The 24,691-nt window shown below is 31.3% G+C and overlaps 1 protein-coding gene across 1 annotated transcript in view; it reads right to left on the bottom strand.

The window, feature by feature from the left end:
* Positions 1-23,348, bottom strand: part of LOC143253216 (putative polypeptide N-acetylgalactosaminyltransferase 10) — an 85,712-nt gene extending 62,364 nt beyond the window's left edge. Inside the window, exon 1 of the mRNA XM_076506682.1 lies at positions 22,688-23,348. Coding sequence (XP_076362797.1) covers positions 22,688-22,870 — 183 coding nt within the window. The 5' untranslated portion in view covers positions 22,871-23,348. The remainder of the gene's footprint in view (positions 1-22,687) is intronic.
* Between the last annotated feature and the right edge of the window lie 1,343 nt (positions 23,349-24,691).

Raw genomic sequence — 24,691 nt, 5'->3', positions numbered from 1 at the left:
CTGCTATGCAGTTTAATATTCTGGAAGTAATATTCGCCATCTTCTTACAGTTAGGTCACTGGCAAGATCTCTTTCTGATTACTATGTATCACATATACTAAGGAGAATACCGTTAATTGTCCCCTCAGGGACACAAGGGTATGTAATCGGACTTACAACACTATAAACCGTATTTCGGTACCCCTGGTAAGTATAAACAGATCATTTTGTAGCTTTGTGCTTAATTACAAACAGGCAATAAACGTAATTACTTAGCATCACGTTTAAAGAGTTCGGGCTTTCTATCTCAACTACCTCTTTTATCAACAATACTAATGCCACGTACATTCTTCAAAGTTTTCATACAGTTCATAACGTAAAAAAAATAAATAAATAAAAGTTGACTCAATCTGTTGCATGGATTATTCTTCACGAATAAAAAAACTTTCATTTTCACACGTTTATCATGTAACATTTCGGTCCTAGGAGCCAAGAGTGAAGTTACTACACAACTGCTTGGAATGGTGTGATTGTGTGTACTTTTATAGACATTATATTGTTGTTTGTAATTAAGCATAAAGCTATATAATGGGCCATCTGTGCTTTACCCATCACGGGTATCGAAATCCGGATTCTAGTGTTGTAAATCCGCAGACATGACGCTGTGCTACTGGGGACTAGACATTATGGCTTTTTTGTGAAAACTATAAACTTATAACTGCATTTTGGTATACTTTATTTTCATACAATAGAGGGAGGTATATCCCTCAATATTTGTATTTGATTTCCATATTATTCATTATTACCATAATTATTTCCAATACTTCATGAATATAAACACATTATTATATTTTAGACATGGCCATATTATTCATTGGCTGAGTACATTTTTAGTCATATGATTCTGTTATCTCACTATATCGTTACATTTCATGTTGTCACATCCAATGATTCTCTGTCTGACGACGGTACATTTTGATAACAGCTCTACATCGTAATTTACATGACAAAAGACTTCTTCGTAAGACTGTTATGCCAAAACACACTACTACTCCCTGCAAGCTTTTCACAATCCAGCTAGTATACAAAAAAAGTTTTCTTAGCATCCATTTCAACATTTCCATCACAATGAAACAAATAAGCGCTTCATAAAACAGCTTGACCAACATGTCATCGTATGACAAATTTTCTGCTTAGAGTTAGCTGTTTGAAACGTAATTGTTAAACAAGAGATGTGGTTGGAAGTCTTATATTGGTTAACCCAATATTCTTTTGGTATGCTTTCAAGACGGAAATCTTTCTTAATTATGTTGCGTATCTAGAACAAGTGAAGTGCCTTTGTATTCATGGATTCACACTTGTTTTAAAATACCAAAATTTGATTATCAAGTTGAAGGTACAAAATGTTGCAGGTCCCTTTGTAGGTTGTCCATATTCCTCCGTTCTCTACTGTTATTAAGTATTAGGAGTATTTTTATCTTTGAAATTCTAAATCTTCGATCTAATGTATGAATGTTTTGCACTGGAATAAGTTGTTAAATACCTTTCCCTAAAGTCATAAATATTCTGTTGCATCACAGTACCTACGTAGCGCCGAAAAATGGCAAAATGTAGTTTCGGTTCGTCTGTTTCAACTATGAATTTATATGAACAATGGTTGTCTCACAAAACTTGGTGACTTTCATATTCAAGATTGTTTTGACATGACTTACTCAAACCTTTGTTTTCATCGACATTTTATAATTCAATAATAACAATAATAAAACATGATAAGATGATCTAATGTCATTTACTAATTCATAAAGGAATCTTTTTATACATATTTTAGGAGTATAATTAGCGCATTGAGTTAATTTTTTTAATATTTTTTTAATAATGTAGTATATGAACAGTGCGATATACATCCAAGTTATACGATTTACTTTTTGTATTTTAACTTCTGCATGCTTGTTATGTGATAGGATGCTTAAGTTTTCAACTCGCTTTTCTTGCCCTCTAGTGGCTTATCCGAGTTTTGAAAGCTTATAACGATACTCGTGGTGAGCATAGCAAAGATAAATTACTACGTCGTTTTGCACTTAGTGTAAGAGAGACGGTTAACTTCCACTAATTATTAGATAAGAATAGCCCAACAATTGGTTGAGAATGCTGCAAACTATATTGTCTTCAATCTAATTTATTAGTTTGAAATTAGGGACATTTATGTGTGAATAGCTATTGTGTAGTTTTTACACAAAAACATGAAACAAATCATCAGAAACAATCTTAATAAAATATTTGTACTAGGCTTGAATTAATATAGTAAATACCGATTGCTATGATTTAGTTATCCTTTTTTATCAGTGCAGTATACCTATTTCGTAAAAGTACTATTACGTAGAAATGTTGTATTATATGGATTTTGCCTCTGACCAAAACATTTAATACTGCTGTTTTTATTGTATATTTAATACAATGGCGAAAGTAAATCGTTACAGTGTGCCGGTAGGAATTTCAGTGACAGTTTTTTGCTTAAAAGTATAAAGGAAAAAAAATTACCGCTTTGTTCACTTTTTTTAAAGATGGCGTACGTGGATAACGAGATTATGGAGTGTAGTCTAGATACAGTTTTGTAAATTTTGCATAGCATAATAATAAAATAGATAGTCAAAAATCATGAAGACTGTTTTGCTCTATCAAATGATGACGAAATTATAATTACTGCTAAACCAGTTGAAAAAAAGATAATTATGAACGAAAATAAGAAATCTCGGTTTTGGTTATTCGCCGGTTTTCAACATTGGAACACTCGATATAGCCAAAAAGCAGCAGCTAGTGACTATGCCAGATATCTTTTCATATCTAGCTTTTTTTACTCCTTCACTTGATACATAATACAAGGCTTAGCTTTCTAAAGACATTAATAGTATAGTGTGCAAAGCATTAAGTATTCTACATGCTACATTCATCTAATGTTAATCTATTATTGGCTGGTGTTTTCTGTTTTACACTGTCCTTAAGCATTTTAAAGGAACAGCATATTTCTGAAAAGAAAACTTCAAAGAGTAATAACATAGTTTACACCATAAATATAAAACTATATTTTACGTTTTGTATAGATTAATAATAAAATAGGTAGTCAAAGATCGTGAAGACTGTTTTGCTCTAACAAGTGATAATAAAATTATAGTTACTACTAGAAGTAGATAGGCGTTAAGCCTTTTGAAGAAAGATTATGATAAACGAAAGTAAGAAATCTCAGTTTTGGCTATTCGATGGTTTTTCAACTTTCGGAGGAATACTCTGAATAGCCGGAAAGCGGCATATACACTGGAGATAGAGTAACTATGCCAAACATTTCTTCATATTTAGTTTCTGTTTACCAATAGAGAAGAAATTCTAGATGAATTTTCTATTACTTTAATAAGGGCGTCCATGCCATCTCTGTATAAAGAAGAATTTTAATTTAATATTTTAGTCATTACTATAAAACTAACTAAAAGCAACCGCAGATAATAAAACTGATGCCGATGTTTCAAACCCTGTCAACTGAACCTTTTCTAGCATTATTATTGTGTAAAATTGGCCAGACATTATCAAGATCGTGTTAGGAAGCTCAGGAACATCTAATGACAGAAAGAAAACTGATAATTTATTCCAATATTTCTTAGTTTCAAAAGGAACTTAATTTAAAAGAAATTCCCTAGCTGCTCGTAGAAACCTACGAATAATAATAAACGTTAACTTATGAAATGTACGTTTGGAAATATGATATTAGAACAAAACAGGCTTCCTCCACACCAAAAGTCTTAACAGCAGCAATAAAAATGGGATTCATTACTTTCTCTTTCACTGTCTTTCTCTCTCTGTCTGTCTTTTGGAAATTCTGACACGTAACTAAGTCATATGTGCTTTTATTGACCATCCCTTCATATTTATATTTAAAAAAGGCTAAAAATATATCTAGCCTAATGGGTATTAGTGGAAAGACACTGTAACAAAAGCTTGAAATATATTGTATCCAGATTTTGAGTGCTTTTGTTTTGATTAAGTTTAATAGACATATTTAGACCACTCCTTTATATTTTCACAACATTAAGGAGGGAAAATATTTTGATCAGTTTAAAAAAAAAAAAAGTAACTACGATGTGTTAATGTAGTATTGAAGTTACACGAGACTGGTAAACTAATTTTCAAACACCAAGTATTATAAACTAACTTCAATATTTAACGAACGGCTTTATATTATTGTGGGTGATTCAGATGACTGTAGCTATCTCTTTTGATATACTTACAGTCGGATAGAACTGACTAATCTTGCTAAGTTGGTTTTCCTCCAGAGTAGTACGTGACGAAGAAGCTCAATAGAGTAATAAGGCTCGGCTGCTATAAACGAAGTAGCGGAAGGATACATTTTCCATGTTTGATATATACAGAACAGCGGAATTGTTTCCCAAGAGATCAGCAGGATCGTAAAAGTTTTATGTCGGGAGTAAACAGACAGGAAGAAGTTCTGTCCCTTCTAGTTGTTGGATTTTAGGAATGAGACATTCATGCATATCACAACCAAATACTTTACATAGTTATTCTTTCTTAGATTTGTAGTTGGAACAAAATGAAAGGTTTGTGTAGGCATGTCTATATATATATGTGAAAAAATAGAGTATTTTGCATTCTCTGACTCTTAAAAGTTTTTTGGACAGTACCTAACAGTGTTTTTACATGTGTTAATAACTACAAACTGTGATAATGCAGATAAGTGAAATAGGAGAACAATTTATTATTTCTTAAAACAAACATTTTGGCTCAAAAGCGCCTGTGAAAGAAAATGCAGAATGGAGTTAACAATATTGTACAATATAGTAATTTTAGTAGAACTTACAATAAGTCGTAGCATAAATGACAGCGACGACACCATTTTATTGCTAATCATTTTTATATTCATTGTTTTGAAACTTTTTAAGGGATGTTTTAATTGTTTCTATACAAATTGAAAATAAAACGTTAGCTATATTGAACAGGAATTTTAAAAGTTTTAATTTTAAAAACAATTAAATTCTGAGTACATGATTTTCTCTGTTATTAGGTTTTCTTGAAAACGATAGAATTCTAAAGCTACTCAGCTGTTATCTCAAAGGATCTAGCATTATGACGACTACACGATGCGAGGCTATATATTATGCATTTACCTAATGTAATGCTGCATTTTAAGGCATTCGTTCATTCTTTGGAAAATTACATTGTGAGATTTAAGTTCGAAAATTTATTTTTGAACTAAGAAAAACAGTGTGTGTAATTTAGTTGTAGATATTAACAGAAATGAGAGCTTAGTGTTAATTCATAAGATTATATTTGATTCATCGATTATTATGCGCACTCTACAATTTCAAACACTCCGTACAAAAACAAAACAGGTGTGCACTACATTCATAACTTTTAACTATTTTAATATTCTATTTTGGTATTAAAATTTTTAAGAAACTTATTTTTATTTCAAAATATTTTCTTAGTATTTGTTGAAGATGATCTGGAATTTCCTACTTCTCAAATGTATTATTCGTATCAATATAATCAAACTTGTGAATTTATAAACTCTTTTGAATTCAGTTTTGTTTCGTGCACTGGAGGATAATTTTGAATAAACTATGCTACAACTTTTCTAGTACACCACTATAACTTGGTAAATGTTTTCACTAGATTTTTCTGATTTTTGCAACCAAAATTTGATCAAGCACTCTTCGTAATTTTTCATTATTCATTAAACAGAATTTTCTCTATTCTTGCTTTTGTTTTCACATTTATTTCAAATTGTCCATCTATTTTGAATTTGTATTTGTTAAACTGTTTTGAAATGTTTTATAAGCCAAATTTTAAGTCTCAATAAAACAGGTGTCCAGAAAGTATTCCTTCTCCCAGTGAGTAAGCAAGAAGTTTACGAACTAACAATGCTAAAATCTGGAATTCATTTCCCCGTGGTGGACAGAGAGCAGATAGCCTATTGTGTAGCTTTGCGCTAAAACAGACAACCGTGTCATAATGAATATTTTTCCTATACACATTCAAAGTATTCTTGTTGTGTATTTGGGGTATAATTCTCTCATGGATAAAAACTTGGATGTAAGATAATGTTATTGATATTATTAGTTTTATATACTACTATATTTATATGTGCTATTAATAAAGATTTATTGTTCTTGTTCCCAATAATGCATAATATAAAATTATCATTTTACTTATATTATTTACAATCAGGCATTTTGTTACCATAAGAGAGAAATATTTCAAAAATTAGAAACCAACAACTGCCTTTCCTTCGTTTCAAGTAAAATAAGAAACTTTAGTTTATAACCATACATGAAAATGTAATGGGACAAAACAATATATTTCGCATTTCCAAATTAATTATTACTTCGTGCACAACAAGTATAACCTCTATAGATCTTTCGTTTACAAAGGAAAGAATTACTGAAATTAAGATAAAAATTTCTAAGTAAAAAGAAAGTAGACAGCAGGAGTTTACATAAACACATTTGTAAAAATTATTTATCTGTATTTCATAGAAAATTAATTGGAAATCACAGAATTTATTGTATTTATGAAACGAAACGTAATCATAAAAATATTTTACGTATCGTTAACGAAAATCCTTATTGTAGATACAATGCGTTTTTTAATAGTATAAAAACAATAGTATAGATTGCAGCTTGTTTATTTAAGGAAAAAGATAGTACGAGATTACTCGTAGGAATATCTTTCCACGATACACATCATATGAGAATTACTGTATTTGGCCTAAAACGTTTGTATGTTTTGTAATATTACTTTTAAGCATTATTTCGGAAATGCAAAATTAAATTTTACATATATATGTATATATACTTAACTTTCAAAGGACCAATAGTCTCTTTCTGTCACATTCATATAATCTATTCTGTTCCATCTAAGAAGAGGACAAATAAACTTTAACTAACAAGTACTGTAGGAACCATCTTATCTATCTTATTGTATGCAATACACGAATCATATGTTTTTAAATAAAATTTCAAAAATCGAATATAAATTATTAACCTGTTGACTGCCAAGTATTTCAGCTGCTACAATATAACTCTAATGCTTCTTCATTTTGCAACTTTTTTCGTGACGCCATCTTGGATCGAAAGTGAAACAATTTGTAAGTAGGTCAAATGCATGTATGGTGCTGAAATCTAGCGTTGAAGTTAGGTATTAATGAGAACGAATTAACTCGTCTGTGGCACTGTGTTACCGATTGGCTTGGACGAGTTATCTCGTCTACGGCGCTGAACAGGTTAAAAACATGACGGTACAGTCAGTGTAAGCCTACTGTCTGCTCTAGACATTTCTAAAATTATCCAAATTCATAATTTGAAACCAATAAATACATAGATTTATTATGACTTTTAGTAAAGTTAGATCGTCATACGAAAGTAGGGATGAAAGATATGTCGTATTCAAAGATGGTACCCTACCTTTAAGGTACTGAATAGCCCGAAATACGATTTACTAAAGTCAAAATTTCTGCCTTAAATGTTTAGTAATGAATTTAAAATGTATGTTAAAATGCTTCATTTGCCAAAAGATATAATCCTGGATTGTGTTTACCTCTTTGCCCCATGATTAGTAGTATATTCGATCATCTTTTATATATTTTAAATGCTGTATTGAGTAACAACTTATCATTTATTTCGTTAATCGCTAATGTAAAATAGAAACGTTGATCAAGTAAACTAATATTTATGACACTTTTTGGATTTCGATCGCAAAATCCGTGTATATAAATGTGATTGGAATACACTAAATAACTATTTATTAAACGTGTTCAGATAAGACAGGATAAACAATATTCCCGAATAGTTTAATTTAGGGAGACTAGGAAGATCCTCTGAAGAGCGAACATAGAACGTTTAATCTTTATAATCTATTTAGCTTTACCCAGTAGGACTTTCCCAATATATGTTTAATTCATAACTGCACAGTTTGATAAAAGTAGGAGAAAATGTCCTTTTGATTTGCAAAATATAGTTAGACTAAATTTTGAAATATTGTAATGTGTCCCATTACTTCACGAAATGAAAAATTGTATTTATGATTAGGCGCAAGTTGTCATGCTCGTATTTATATATGTTCGTAAGACCAGAGAAAACAACCACTAAAAACAAAGCAAAGTAAAAAATCTACTGTCTACTTACTTTTATGACAAATATTGTGATTTACATCAAAGCGAATGGAATTACCTTCTGAAAAAATAATTATTGACAATATATCGATGAGACTGTGTGTGTGTTTTGAATTTCGCACAAAGCTACTCGAGGGCTATCTGTGCTAGCCGTCCCTAATTTAGCAGTCTAAGACTAGAGGGAAGGCAGTTAGTCATTACCACCCACCGCCAACTCTTGGGCTACTCTTTTACCAACGAATAGTGGGATTCACCGTCACATTATAACGCCCACACGGCTGAAAGGGCGAGCATGTTTGGCGCGAAGGGGATGCGAACCCGCAACCCTCAGATTACGAGTCGCACGCCTTAACACGCTTGGCCATGCCGGGCCATTGATGAAACAGATCAGCCCATAAATATACTTAAATATTAATTAATATACGAATTTTTAACTAAACGATAGAATTATTCCCTAAAACTTGGTTTAGAAACTATAGTATATGGTATAGAATATCACAGGGTTGAAAATCCCAAAATGTGACATTCAACACAACCAAACATTTTTAATTCAAAATCAAACGATTTTTTCTTAAACAACTACTTCTATGATTTCAAGTAAGTTAATTAGAAAAAAAAAGACTTATTATACTTTAAAGTGAATTATTTTTAAGTGCTTTATTTGACCAAGTTGATACTATTCTTGTTTTTAATGCTTGAACTTTACATATATTTTGTCTGAAACCTTAACTTAAAATACTCATACTTGTATATTGATATATTATATACATTTTGTTTTCTTGCATTTTACTAAAACATATCAGAAACAATTTTATGTTAAATATTCGTAAATAAAAATTTTTCCATTGCGAAAAGTTACTAGATACAAAACAAAACATTTGAAACAAGTTAATCACTTAATAATATGAATATAAGAAAGTTGAACTTTAATAAATACTTATCAAATAACAATTCCTATTAGTTTCTTCAGAAATATTGCTATTGCATCACTATTAATTATTTTTTAAATAGAAAGAAGTTAATTAACGGTTCATTTTTTGATGTATTAAAGTGTCCATGTTTCATTCATGTAATTAACATACAACTAATACCACCAATTCAAAATACATTTCACTAACAAACTATTGTTAGCCTTTCAAAAATTAGCGTTTCTCTTCGTACTTTGTTCAAGAAAAAGTTTATGAATATTGGGTTTGGTTAAAAATCTTAGGATGAAAAAATCAAACTGATTTGCAAGATTCTCCGTTATATTTGAGAGGTTTCTTAAACGTTCCCGAATTCATTACCCCCCTTATTGTTTCTTTACATATTACTTCAGGAATATCAAAGCGTTATACACATTCTATATTACCACCATTCCTGGGACAAAGATAAATAGTTTCAAAATTGAGAATGTATAAACTGTTTCACTAAATGAGCCATGTGATTCACAATTACCAAACAACATTCAGACCCAGTATCAAAATAATCGCACAGAAATCTAAAGGTAAAACAAATATTCGAAGAAAGAGGTACTTGATACGAAGAATAACTGTAGCTGAGAGAGGTGTCACATTATTTATATGTACAGCACCAAGAACCATAATACTGCTATTAGATTAAGTATTTGAAAGGTGAGACTGAATAACGAATCACAAGTCTTGTACTTTACTCTTAACGACTCAGAACTGGAACAAAGTAACACACGAAGAGAAACTGTACCAGCTAGAATGATTATTTGTGTTTTATTATATAGGGTTGAGTAGTCGTCTTCTTGTCATGTTGGTGATGGCTTGAACTGTTTTGTACAAATTTTTATAGTATCACTATATATATATATATATGATTAAGATTTATTGTTATACATTTATTTTTATATCTACGTTTGTTTCAGCTTAATGCATGTAATTCGTATTAATAAATGTGTATTTCGCAAATCCCGCCTGTTTTCTAAATTTGTAGAAAATTCTGGAAAGTAATAATCACCAATATGTGTACTGCGAAAACACTAGCTTTGCTTCGAATACTACTGAGCAAATTAAACTTTCTAGAATTTCGTCTAAAGATTATAAATCAACGAGCCGAGAGACAGTTATAGAATATTGTTGTTTGGTTGTTACAGTCTTACACTGCTAAATTAGGGACGGCTAGCACAGATAGCCCTCGAGTAACTTTGTGCGAAATTCAAAAACAAACAAACCTTCCCTTAAACCTACCCAAGCCTAAAGTTATCTAACCTCCTATCTCATTAATTTTCGGGAAATTGTGATTTTTTTGTCACTTCAGGCTTTTCACTCACGGATTTATTATATTCTTGACAGAAAGAGAATACTGAAGTCAATCCTTAATCAGGGATAACAAAAATTACTGAAACACTTGAAAACTGACAGCATTATAATTCTATTAAAATTTGACTAGAGAAACGCAGTTGTTATTATGGATCGTTTGGATTACCGGGAAAATAAAAAAAATATATAAACTTCTAAATGATTTCACTAATTTTTTCCATCTATATAGATAAAACTCATTTATCCAAATTAAGATAGCTTCTTTTATTGTTGCATAAAATGTATCCACTTTCGTATGATTTATACAAATTTCTTAGACCCTCGATTCACCCACCTTTTAGATTTATAGACTTCCAAAAATTCCCAAACCTCGTATTCCATTACGGTCTATTTTTACAAGCGTATCAAGCTTACAATTTCAACTTAAGAAAATTCCTTACTTTTCCGGCTATGTTTCTTTGCTTCCTCTTTCAAAAAATGTCAGAAATGTTCGTCAAAACTTCCAAGAATTCAATCGGTTCGTTCATCGAGTCAGCTGTGATGTAAAAAACATCTCCACTAAAGTCCTCGTTCCTGAAGTAATTAATGCTACTTTGGAATGCTACCAAAACAATCCTAAACCCCGGTTTCACTTTATCATTAATAATGCTAAAGACCTTTTCGACTTTGCACTGAATACTCTGTTTTTCAGTTTGATGGGGTCAATTTCAGTCAAGTTGAAGACCTAAACATACGAAACCTTGTAGCTTCAATGCTCGATAACATATGTACAACCAGAACTAAGATACTGCTCTCTCAAATTCTAATTACCAACCAGTATGTTGCCAAAGATGCGTATACTAGATGTTTCTTCCTGGTTTTCAATAAAATTAATGCTAATGATGAGTTTTCTTAAATCTAAACCGAATTCATTGACATGTAAAAAAAACTATAGAAAAAATAAGTTACTGCCAGACAAAGTATTACTTTGATTTTTTTATTTAAAATAAAAGCAGTATTTTTCAAACGTTAATATATCGTAAACACACACACACACACACAGGTCTTTATACATCTCAATACAATCATTTTTTTTATTTTTAACAGATATAATAATATGAACAGACATAAAGTAAAAAGAATCTTTATTAATACAAAAACACCACCACCATCTAAACAAATATAAAGGTGTTTGATTTAAGGTACATTAACTATTCTCTTTTCTGGACATTTTAACAAATTATTTCATACTTAGGCTTTGCCTATGGATGATTTTTAAATTAAAAGTGATGAGTACCTATAATTTTATTATATATTACCAAAATTATTATTTCTTCATGTAAAGTCAGCAACATAAAGTTGCTACAGATTTCAACTTTGTTTTTCATCATAAAGGCTATCTAAATTATCTATAAAAATGTTACATAAAAGCAGTTAACTGTTAAAAATATTTACTTCGCTTGATCACATGGGCAGAACTGCAATATATACTACAAAACAGGTTTTATGACATAAGCCGCTAAAATAGTAATCAGTGATATCTCAGCACTTACAAGAATAATGCTCTACCGTTGTTTGTTTGTTGTTTTTGTTTGTTTATTTGTTTTTGCTGGACTGGTTCTTTCAAGTTATTTGGTAAAAATAAGGCAAAGTGCAGTCAACGTAATGGTAGCTAATTAGCTTATTTCTTCTTTAACATTTTTACAAGCTGCTTTCACTTGTATGAACTGTTCTAACTTGCAGGCGCAAGTTCAAAGTGGCATTCAAACGGAAATACCTCGTTAATGGTACTACAACTAATGTGAAAAATAAATTTTCTTGTACAACAAGTCATAGCAAATTGATCGAGAAAATGAATATACGCGACGACCAACCCAGAACCAAATACTTCACTGAATTAAACTAAATGATCAGCTTTCTACTGACTAAAGACCTCAATTTAATGCTTAACTGATCTTCGTATTTATAACGTAATCTTGCTTCTAGATACTTCGCAAAGGTACTAGATTTTTGTGATATCAACTAGAACATTTTAGGCCTTGTCTCACAAACGTAATTGATCTTGTGTTCATACACTCTTCAGCTAACATTCGAAGTAAAACATTCAAAGCATAGCCCACAGCAACAGATTTATATATTCAACTAATTCAACTTCATAACTCTCCATAGTGATAGCCTTTACTTAGTATTGAATTAAGAATTGATAGAAGTTTAATATTTGTTCTATCATATATATGTATAAATTATTAACAAAAAAAACATCTTTTAGATATATCCAATTACATAATATATTTTTACAAATGCATGAGAAAAATAATCTTCACTAATTAGCTAGAACGAGTTAAATCGGAAATAATTTTAAAACAACCATGTTTCATTGTTTTGTGTGTGTGTGTCAGGCTAAATGACAGGTTTAATATTTTTTTTGTAAGTGGAATAAGTGAGCATATAAAAAATATTTGTCACTCCAACACACACGCATACACAGCCTAACACAAGTAATTTCATGTAAGTAAAACAATAAAATTCCAAATAATAACAAGTACAATAAAACCTTTTTAAATTTTATAAAAGTAAGTGATGATCGGTATAGACGTAACCTAGCCAGCTATAGCGATATAGAAAGTTTTAATGTTACAACAAGTATTAAAGCAGAAAGGTAAAACAACAACAACCACAACAAAGTTGTATAAAATAAAAACAAAAAAATTATCAATAATTTGGCAAATCAGTTGTATTAGTCTGAGCTAATTAAGGGATACAGGTTTTAAAATGTTAAGCATCTCAGTTTTTGTAGTTTAACTTCATCATTATAAAATTGAGAAATTCTTTATTATACTTCTTTGTTGTTGTTTTTATAACCTATATTTTAGTACACCAGCAACACCAAACTAGAAGCATACGTCTTCCCAATTAAATTCGATTTTATTACTCATCAGAATCTTTACCAATATACTTCCGAATTTAATTATATGTCCAGGTGAATATCCAGTTTGTGGTTGAAGACACGGCATCATTTTATATATAATATATAGATAGCTATTTGGATAGACTTCATGCACAAATTCAGTTTCTAAAAAATAAAGTCGTCAAATATATGATCTAAAAATTATACCAATAATATCAGTAAAGCTTTAGTGTGTTTTAACAATTATATCATGTAAACTATGTATGCAGCAGATTTCTCAGTATCAAATAAACAAGTTTAAAGTTAATAGACACAAATTAGTTTTGCTATTAGTACTACACGACGACCAGGATGAACAGTTCGTTAAAAACAAAGAACATGAAAAATATCAAACTCACACTATAAAATCTGGAATAGGGCAAAAGTCTGTTATCACTATTACTGACATAAATAGTTAATTCTCTGGAATAATATAAACTATACTATTTCAGCAAATCTGATCAATCTTATTTTATTTGTGAGATGTCCCGTGCTAGGATTTACAATTCTAAGATCAGAGGCTATATTTCCTTCAGTGGATGTGGCTGATAGCCCGATGTGATTGTAAAAAGAAAAGTACATGCACAGTATTTATCTATCAGGTATACCTTATTTCACATTACTTTGACATGGATTCACATTTCTGACGACTATTTCCAACATTTGAGTTGATAAAATTCGATAACAAGTTAGAAGTATCAGTGATGTAAAACTGTACGTTGATTTATACATAAATATTTAAACAAAATAATTTTCTATTTATACTTTCTACAAATTTTGTATGTAGGGTAAGTGCAGTAATGCAAGTATATTGGATTCTTACGTGATTCTGGTTTGTTAACTCTACCAAACTGAAAAGCTGCGTACTTCTTATTCTTCCTGATTTAATAGACATAATTTCTGCTTCTGTGAATAGCTCTATATTTCATTGTGACATCTGATTCTTTCTTCTTTTTTTTTTTGAACGTTGAGGAAGTAGAGCGAACGCTGTAAGAACTTCGATACAATATTTTATTTTTTGTCAACCTGCCCATAAACAAATTCATTGCAGCTACGAAATCAATGCATTTAATGGTATATACACAATTCAACTTAAACACGCAAACACCAGAAACTATATTAGCATAGATCGTGACTTGTAAGCTGTGAAACAGAACTTTGTCCGCACGAATACGAATGACTGGGTTGAAAAAAAAAGACAAGAAGCCGTTACATTCTGGTAGTCAGAAACACTTTAGGCCAGAATTTTCGCAATCACGAAACTATTATTTCATTTTTAACTATCAGGTGCAATGGCTAGTAAATGCACCAATTTCTGGTCAAAGGTTTTGAATTGTCATAGTTACGTTCAAACGTTGTTTAACAATTCTTTAATTATTACCATGCTATGTGAAAATAACTTTTAAAATATATTAAACAGAAACAAACATAAATATTAAAATAAATATATAGTTAACTGTGTATTGCGAGAGTCTCGCTACTCTCTAAATGTGTAGAAGATTCTCGAGTGTAACAATCATCAATATATGTTTTCTGAAAGCATTAACTTATTTTCTATTTTTCTCCCCCAACGAACTTTAGAGAAACTCACCCTACACGTTTAGAAATTGACGCGGCAAGAAACAGTTTAATATTGTTGGTTTGTTATTATTAATCGGAAAATTACAAATATTTGACGAGGAACGTTAATAGATTTCAAACATTACAAACCGTTTAACTTCAGCGAATTAACTTTGAATATTAGTATTTCTGCGAAGACATCGCACAACATCAGTGGGAAAATTCGTGTGTGAAGGGATACCTCGTTTCCCGTTAAATGAAGTGTACCCATGCATCAACACAGAATTAATTCTCTGATCGTAAACCGTCGATAAAATATTCAGTTCCAGTCCTAATAGAAGATTCAGCATTGCTTGTAATTTAAAAAAAAAAAAGGTATATGAATCATTATTTATAATAACTATTTGGAATAACCGTTATTATAAATTATTTTGTTGCTTGTAATTAAAATATATTTGTTTTAAGAAAGAAAATTGTGTGGCAAATATCATAAATGTGATACATATCAACATTAATTTAACTTCTAAATTAAAATTTCCGGTAATTTGAAATTGTAACATAATACACCAGAAAGTTGTACGAGATAATTGCGTAACAACGTCTTCAGTCTTTGAAGCTTCATATTCACCACTCACTATTTATTTCTTGTTTCAGAATACTTTTTCTGTAGTCTATGCATTTTTTAAAAATATACTGTGAGAAAGCATTAAAATGGTTTTCATGCCAGAACATCTATTAAAAAGGATTACTAATATAAAATAATAGTTTTTAACTTTACTTTCTGTAGAAGTTGCGGCACTCATAATTAAAACATACTTAGGAATACACTTAACCATATATAACCATTTATAGTAATGCTAAGCGTTAATTTATCTTCATTCTTTGTGTTAATGTCTCTCTTCAGACAAATGTAGCCAAAAAAAAAGAAATAAATTGGGCAAATTTGTGGAAAAGATGGAAATCGATTGTGTTCTCTGAAGTACTTAATGAAGGGCGTTTTCAGATTAAGTGTTAGACATTGTCTTTAGACATGGTTATCTGAAACAACAATGAAGTTATCAGTTATAACAAGATGTTCAACTAATATTTTCCAGCCTGGGATTTCTATCTATAACTAACCTTGATACTTTAGTCTGAGTGCAACACAGCCGTTACAGATATTCACTGCAGTTAAAATATTACTGGAAAAGTTCCTCAAGCACAGTTTAACCTTAGCCTCATGGTATGTATGTTTATTATATATATATAATGACCCCATTACTGTATTTCAATTTTCATATTATGCAACTTAAAACAAATGAAGGAAAACAACTGACTGTATATGTGCATGCATTCAAATAAGATAATGGAACTTGCAGTAAATACTTAATTTCACTTCGAACAAACTTTAAAACTGTGAAATGCTTACGATTACAGTTATTCTGAAAAAGGTCAAAATGGTGACGGATGTAAGAAGTTTTTCACAATGATGCGAAAATAAACATGAAGATTATATAGATAGAATAAATAAAACGAAGCTGTTAAATATTAATACGGCATTTGTTAATATATACTCATAGTGCGATAGTCCTTTTGTGAAGTAAGAAAATTTAACACGTTAGCAATATCAATGTTTCTCTCTCAATCTGTTTATCTATTTTCTCTCTCTTTCTTTTTACATTGCAATAAGCCAATTGTGCAAGAAAAAGAAATAATATTATAAATATTTTGCGCATACGCCAAGATCATGAAACGTACATAAAATACTGTAAACTAGTTTCACTTGAAAATAGCAATGACTCAGTCAACTGGAATTATTATTCGTTTGTTTTTAGAAAAAGCCACATTTGACTATATTTGCTGTGTCCACTACAGAGAATCAAACACCAGATTTTAGCGTTGTAAACTTAACGTTTTCCCACCAGGGAACATTTTTATTAGTACTGAAAAGAAAGAAAAAAGGCCGTATACTAGATCTAGATAATTCATGTTAGAGTGTGTTTGTGTGTGTGTTTTTCTTATAGCAAAGCCACATCGGGATATTTGCTGAGTCCACCGAGGGGATTCATGTTAGAGAGAAATAAAATCTTATTTTTAAAGCATCCATTTTTGTTCATATTAAAACACTATATGAAGTACTTATGACTTTATAAAATAAATGTGGTCTTAAAATTGAAGAGAACACGCCTTGAATATACTTGTTTTATTTTTTAAATGACCAATCGTTGTAAATTCTATTTAATAAGCATAATCAGTGCTAAAATATGCAATAACTAGTAAACAATATTTTTTCAATATTCAACGCACGAATTCTGTGTGTTAGTAAAATACTTAACTTTTTTCTTGATATTATTACTTGGCACTTTGAGCACAAAACTCGTCCTTCCAGCAATTTCCGTATGTTTGATTGTTTGTTGTGGAGCACAAACCTGTACAATGGGCTATCTATGCTCTGCCCACCGCGGGTATTCAAATCAGATTTTAGTGTTATAAAGCCACTGACTTACCGGTGAGCCATCCAAGAGCATCAGTATAAAGTCCTCATTTTCTACAAATAAAAGTTTAATTTTGTTAGCAATTTTCGAATTTTCTAAGAGGTAATTTTGAATTGAAAAAGTTTCTCCATTAGAATTTAAAAAAATAAAAGTTAACTTTTACTTGTATCAGAGTTTGTCGTACAGAACCGATATTAATAAAGCTTCAGAACTACCATCCTGAATATCTGCGTCCGTCAGGAGCTATTTTCAAAGACAATATCGTGAATATTTATGGGATACCTTTCAAATAGAATAAATAAATACAAACGGCGACCTGTTTAGTGTACCGAAACGGAAGATACAACTTCAGGTTGCTGGCCTTGGCTCATTTTTCCCAGAATACGCCTGAATGAGATTCACATGAGAGGAGGATGGGTATTTAGTTATTGATGAACTATTCAGATAAGAATTTAGAGTTCTTGTTACTTGTAATAACTGTCTAAAGATTTCTTTTGTTTTTGTGTTTTTAAGCACCAAGCTGCTACACAAAGGGTTACCCGTACAAATCTTGTTACAGATTTACTATCATATATATATATATATATGTTTATTTAAGTTAAATTCATATCTATAAATCGATATAACTTATGCTGTTAAACCTGTATTGTGAAATTTCCGACTATTCACAAAAGTTGTAGAGGATTCTCGAGTGTAAGAATCAACAATAAATATGTGTGCCTAAATACTAGTGTATCGTCAATACTGTTATGCAGGCTGAAATTTCTAGAAACTCTCCTCACGCCTATAAACGTAACTAACGCGACATGTCAAGAGACAGTATATATTATTGGTTTGCTATAGTTGTTATACTATAAACCTTGAAAGCTATAACTGTGATTAACGCTTATTAATCGGAAACTTCAAATATTTGATCAGAAACGTTTGTAAAATTGAAACATTACAAACCATTTAGCTACAGCGGATTCATATCGAATTCCGTATTTTTAGGAGGACATTATATAACTTCAGCTGTGAAAAACCTGATGTGTGATAAGCAAAGAACTCAGAGCTATCTAGCTCCCTGTTAAAAGAATTATGCATACGTGAACTCGAAATTAGATGAACTCTCGAAACGACATCAAAAAAACTTCCAAACCAGAAAAGAGATTTGAAATTCTTTACAATTTTTTTAAAACTTTTATACATACATCATCAGTTGTAATAACCGATATTGTAAATTGTGTTATTGTATGTATATTAAAGAAAAAACTGTGTATATCAACCTTGTTGGCAAATATCATAAACTGGATACATATCAGGATTTATTTAACTTCTCGATTTAAATCATCACTCAACTTAGTTTCAGACTACTTGAAACTGTAATACGTAACAGTCCACAATTATTTCACTGTGCTATTAGGATGGGAGTTGACTAAAGAGTGGAGATTGAGTGGCTAACAGTGGTAAAAAATGGGTCAAACAACAAAATTTCTTCTATGATATCACTATCAGAATCTCATACTCTTTAGGCTGCTAGCTGCAGACAGCGAAAGATAGTGAGTCTTGGAACTTTGAGTCAAAGCACTCAACTCCAAATCCCTAATATCGGAAGACACAAAGTATACAAAACACAAGTTACAGAGCGAAATACTGACTTCTTTTAATTATAATCGACCAGTTAAATAACAGACGTTGAAAATACAACTGGTACATTACGTAAGAAAATAATCTACAATAAAATTTAATTTGTGAAATAACTTATATTCTAGGTGCAATTTTATGTAGAAAATAGTTGGCGGAAGAGAACAATACATCTTTCTAAACCTTCTACATGAACAGTTATAGAGCAGTTATACATCATAAAATAAACAGTTATGATTTCCACGTACAGTGCTCTGCAAAAGTGTTAGGAAAAAGAGAATATTTAGTCATTTTTTTCAATTTGTGGGACTAATTCTTCGGAGCTATTACAGAATGTAAATTTCAAAACTATGATAATAGTAATGCTTCACTGACCCGTGTTGATTAGTTATCAATAAACCAGGGTGAGACTACTTATCATTCTTTAGAATTCCCATGTACTTGTACCAAGGACATTACATAAGGATTCTGCTTGAGTGAACATACTGATCAAATTTAGGGTCTGAAATAACTGTCATGACATCTGACACTCTTACACCACGTTAAGAGAAGTAGATTCATATATATTTTACTTTAAGAAAAACGAGCGATATCCTTATTCATAATGTAAACAAAATATTAGAGAAGATATACATTCGAATCAGTCAGTACAGCCTCAAGAACGTATGTAAATAAAGAGCAAAAGACAGTCATTAATGGAAGTAACTACGATCTAAATTAAAGTAGATAATGACTTCAGTGTTTAGAAGTTGGTGGAAAAAATAATGTTAAAGGGTATTCTACTGAGTAGAAATTAATTAATTGTCTGTGGAGAAGTGTCATCTGATAGTGTGGATTTAAATCTCACTTTATCATTTTGCAAATGTTATTTTAAACATTTTAAAATTATGTAACATACGGAATACATTAATAGAAACACAGTCAAAAAGTGATGTGTACTTAAATTTAAAAATCATAATAAATTGTCAATAAAGATAATTTGTGTTATTAGAATAAAGGGTTCAGCGATATAAAGATGTGACGTCAAAAATGTCAAGTGATATAACAGAGCAAGCCTTGTAAACATGTAACGTAATATTATATAAATTACACTAGAAAATACTGAGAAGTATTTGGCCCTCTTTCTTACTGCAACTGGACAGACTACAACATGGCAGCATTGGCTATAATGTTAAGAATAATATAATTTTATACCTATGAAGATTATTTTGCATTGTTAGCTTAATATGAAGATTGTGGATTAGGCTATATCTCTTTATATCTCGTGAAATATTAATTGGATTTCAGTTAAAAATAGTATTGACAGCGGGAATATTATTATGCAACTTTTAATTCACTGCATTCTACTCATTATAGGTTTAAATTTTCTTAAGTATTGGTTTATGACATTATATGTTTTTAGACAGTTCGTTCTCTAGAATTTAAAATTCATTTACGATGAAATGATATTGCATTACATTATTTATACAAATCGTTCAAATAAAGAGCAATTAACCGTCTTGGTTAAATTGTTTTATTCTATGGAATGCCTAAAATTCTATATACATTTTCGTTTTCTTACTATCTTGCTGAAAATTTGTCCATGTAGCGTTGGTAGCGTTTAAGGAAACAAAACCTTTAGAAATGAACAGTTTAACTTCTCGTCAACAGAAATCAACACACTGCAAGAAACACTGATTAAAAAATAAATATATTTCTAAAATTCTAAATGGTATGTTAATTTCACAAATCTTGAAAAATCAGTGCGAGAAAAATGTTCATACTAACAACATCACGGAACTTTGACAGAAAATTCGATGAAACTTAATGCCCTGTGTATTGATTGTTTGATTATTTTTAAATAAAGCACAAAGCTATATAAATGACTACCTCTGCTCAGCTCACCACGGGTATCGAAACCTGAATTCTAGCGTTCTGAATCTTCAGACATACCGTTGTGCCACCTGGGGACTGCCCTGTGTAACATCTCTTTCAAAGTAAATTTTTCTATTACAAACACGAAACAAATAATACAACTTTTGCTACTTCCTACTCCAAGCATCTATATATTTTAAAAAATGCATTATATGTGATATCACTAACCATAAATACTTATAACATTTAAAACAGCACTGATTCACATGTTACTCTGTGTGTGTGTGTTTTCCTTATAGCAAAGCCACTCTGGGCTATCTGCTGAGTTCACCGAGGGGAATCGAGCCCCTGATTTTAGCATTGTAAATCCGTAGACTTACCGCTGTATCAGCGGGGGCACACATGTTACTAAGATTCTTTTAATGATTCAGAAAATAAACAGAGTTATTTGCACATAGCGCTGAAAATTTGTGAATGCACTATATATATGGGAAGTAGGTTTGTTTTAGTTTCTTTTAGAAAACCACAAAGAAATACACAAGGGCTATCTGCGCTAACCATTCTTAATTTTGAAAAAAACAAAACAACTAGAGTCTCTTTATCTTTCGTCAAGCTTCACAACGTGAGAAGGTAGTTACTCTTGTGAACGTTACAGTTACCTGTTGGTTTTATGTTTACTCGAAGACCCACAGTCTTTCTTATTTATCTCTGATAGTTAAAACTGTACTATCATAAATACCACGTACAAAGCCTTCCATAACTAAACTACACCAGTTAGTATCCATCGCCAACTCTAAGGCTATTCTTATTGAATAATGGAATTGGCTGGCATTATTATAACGCACCCATGACCACAAAGTACAGAGCGTGATTTTTCGGCAACAGAATGCAAGCCAAGGAACACCCATTTTATTCCTTCCACAAAAAGAAGGAAGCTAGTAATAGCACCTATCTCCAATCCATGAGTTGTTGCTGTCCAACTGAACAGCGGAATGTGACCGCGATAGCACATCTGAGGCCCTAAATGCAAAGCTCGCTCTTACGGCAATGGAACGCGAACCATGAATCTTCGGAATAGCAGACCAGGCATGCTAATCAGATCATAACTGGCACCATTAGGGTAGATATGTTTAATTAAAAAATCAATAGTAATGTTTTTTATTGTTAACTACGATAGTGTTAGTTCGAATAGAAGACCCGAGCATATTAATAAGATGTGCACATGTTTGTTTACTTGTTTATATCCGTGTTGTTGGTAAGATAGAACAAATGTACCTAGTTTATGTTTCTCTTTATGTCGAGGTAGACTTTTTCACGCTCTGCAACGTGTAAGAACGTATTTTTTGTGAACGTTACACTTACTTGTTGGTTTCAATTTTACATAAGAACCCCACAGTCTTTTTTTCTTTTGGTATCATAAATATCGCGCACAAGTTTTTCATAAAAGATTACTATTTTGAAATGAAGAACATAAAGAAATGCGTAGACTATTAGGTTTCCCAAGTGTATCAATTGTCATAATTAAACACCAATAACATTGTTCTGATATCGTAAGCCTCACTACAAGTGTAAAATGTCACTTCTAATATTTAGTGGTATCATAATTTTAGAAATATTTTTCCACGTTAACAATCCCTTACAAGTTCAGCTAATGTGAAATTTACAGTTTGGTATGTAAAACATCACTAGTGGTGCAATTAAAAATATTTGTTTAAAACATCATACTAAAATTGTTGAAAAATAATAAAAAGAAATCGGTTATTCTTTCGCATGCTACCAAAAATTACAAGACCAGAATCATATAAACCTATGATAAAATAAAAATGTATACCTTTGTCCTTTTTAAATCTCCAGGTGGGCGTGGCATTATACCGCCACTGCTCAAAATTTCTCCGTCTGAACTTTGATGTGGATGAGAAAGCAGGAATGTTTTCAACACAAAGGTACCTAAAAGAAGCGCTAAGGTAACAGTGCTCATGAACTTGATAAGTCGTTTAGTGTTTCTACGTAGCATTTTTGTATTTTGAAGCTAACAATGAACACCAAAAAACAGTCTTCACGTCGTCTGAGATTGTATCTGTGGTTCTTCTCGCCGTTAACAGTTATTATGAAACGAAGAAAGTCTCCACCGTTCCAATAATGTGTTTTATTTTGATAGCGACGAAGTTTTCTGTGGCAGAGAATGGTTGCAAAACGCAGTCTTGGGTGTCAGCTGGAAGCGACGCGGACATCCAGTTGTGACGTCACAAGTTCTAACCCTCCGACTGGCTTCAGCTGTGAAAAGGTGGGGCGCAAAATCTGAAAGGAGAAATTGGCCGAGAAATACGAGGCGTTGTTCATCGTTTAGTGGAAAATTGATTTTCTGTCTTTTGCATCAAGAAATCCCGTTCCTTAAATGGAAAAGGCTACAAAGAGGGTCACGTGCTGAACGTAAACAATGGAAATTTAACGGAAATATAATCAAGCTCTAAATTTTGCGCAAAGCTATACGAGGGCAACCTGCGCTAGCCGTCCGTAATTTAGCAGTGTAAGGCTATAGGGAAGGCAGCTAATCATCACCACCCACTTCCAACTCTTAGACTACTCAATTACCAACGAATAGTGGGATTGAACCTCACTTTATAAGGCTCCAATAGGTGAAAGAGCAAGCATGTTTGGTGCGAAAGGGATTTGAACTCGCGACACTTAGAATACAAGTCAAGCGCCCTCCCTACCTGGCCAAGCCGGGCTTACTGCATGAGGGTTATCTTCATCAAATGTTCCTAACTTACAAATGCTAGACTAGCGGGAAAGCAACTGGTCAATATCGCTAGCCTTTGGGTTATTCTTGCAAAAAAAAATAATAATAATGTTTTCTAACAGTTATTTTTAATTACATAGCCATTGTTCCAAAATTTGAAGGACGATTGTTTTTTTCGTGGCAACGGGACGCAGACCATGGAACTTCAGATTCACAGTCTTACACACTAAACATTAGGCTAAGCTTAATCAAACTAAGTTTGAAGTTTTTGTAAAGCTGGTTTTCCAGTCTAGTTAACTGTTAAAATGTCTCAGACACATTTGCGTCACTAGCATTTATAAAAGCAGCGCGAACAGTTAATTTTTAATGGCTGTGCTTACAAACTTCTCGAATAATAAAAATAGCTTGTATTGTTTTTGTCTTAATAGCACAAAGTTACACAATAGACTGTCTTTACTGTGCCCACCGAGGGTATTGAAACCAGACTTTTAGAGTATAAGCCCTTGGACTGTTGAGCCAGTGCGAACTATAAACGCGTAAGTGATGTTTTTTGTTATTTTAGTTGTAATTATAGTTATTTTATTTGTAATTAATTATAATGTATATTTTAATTTAATTATAGTTATGTCTTTTTATTATATTTAATTATATCCTTTATATATAATATTATATCTTTTAAATACAGTTAAGCTTAAATTGGAATTCGAGCTGGTAACCAATATTTATATTTAAATTAAAATTAAAAAATAAAGTAAAACCCTCAGAGTTACAAAAAGCAGTTTGTACTATTAAAAGCAAAATGCAATTCCAGTATACTATTTCACTGACTGCATTCACAAAATAGTGTACTATGTAACAACCATTTGATGTGTAAATCCATTTTAATTGTATTTAATATAAAATAACAACAATTGGCACGGTTATTAGTGGTATATTTTAAACCCTATATTAACACTCTATGTGTGTGTTTTTCTTATAACAAAACCACATCAGTGTCTATCCATCAAAGGGAATCAAACACCTGATTTTAGCGTTGTAAATCCAAAGACTTACCGCTGTCCCAGCGGGGGAATAATCTATGTTAGAAAACGTCTT

The sequence above is a fragment of the Tachypleus tridentatus genome, chromosome 6 (assembly GCF_004210375.1).
Source record: "Tachypleus tridentatus isolate NWPU-2018 chromosome 6, ASM421037v1, whole genome shotgun sequence".
Lineage (NCBI taxonomy): Eukaryota > Metazoa > Arthropoda > Merostomata > Xiphosura > Limulidae > Tachypleus > Tachypleus tridentatus.
This window is presented reverse-complemented; position numbering and strand designations above follow the sequence as displayed.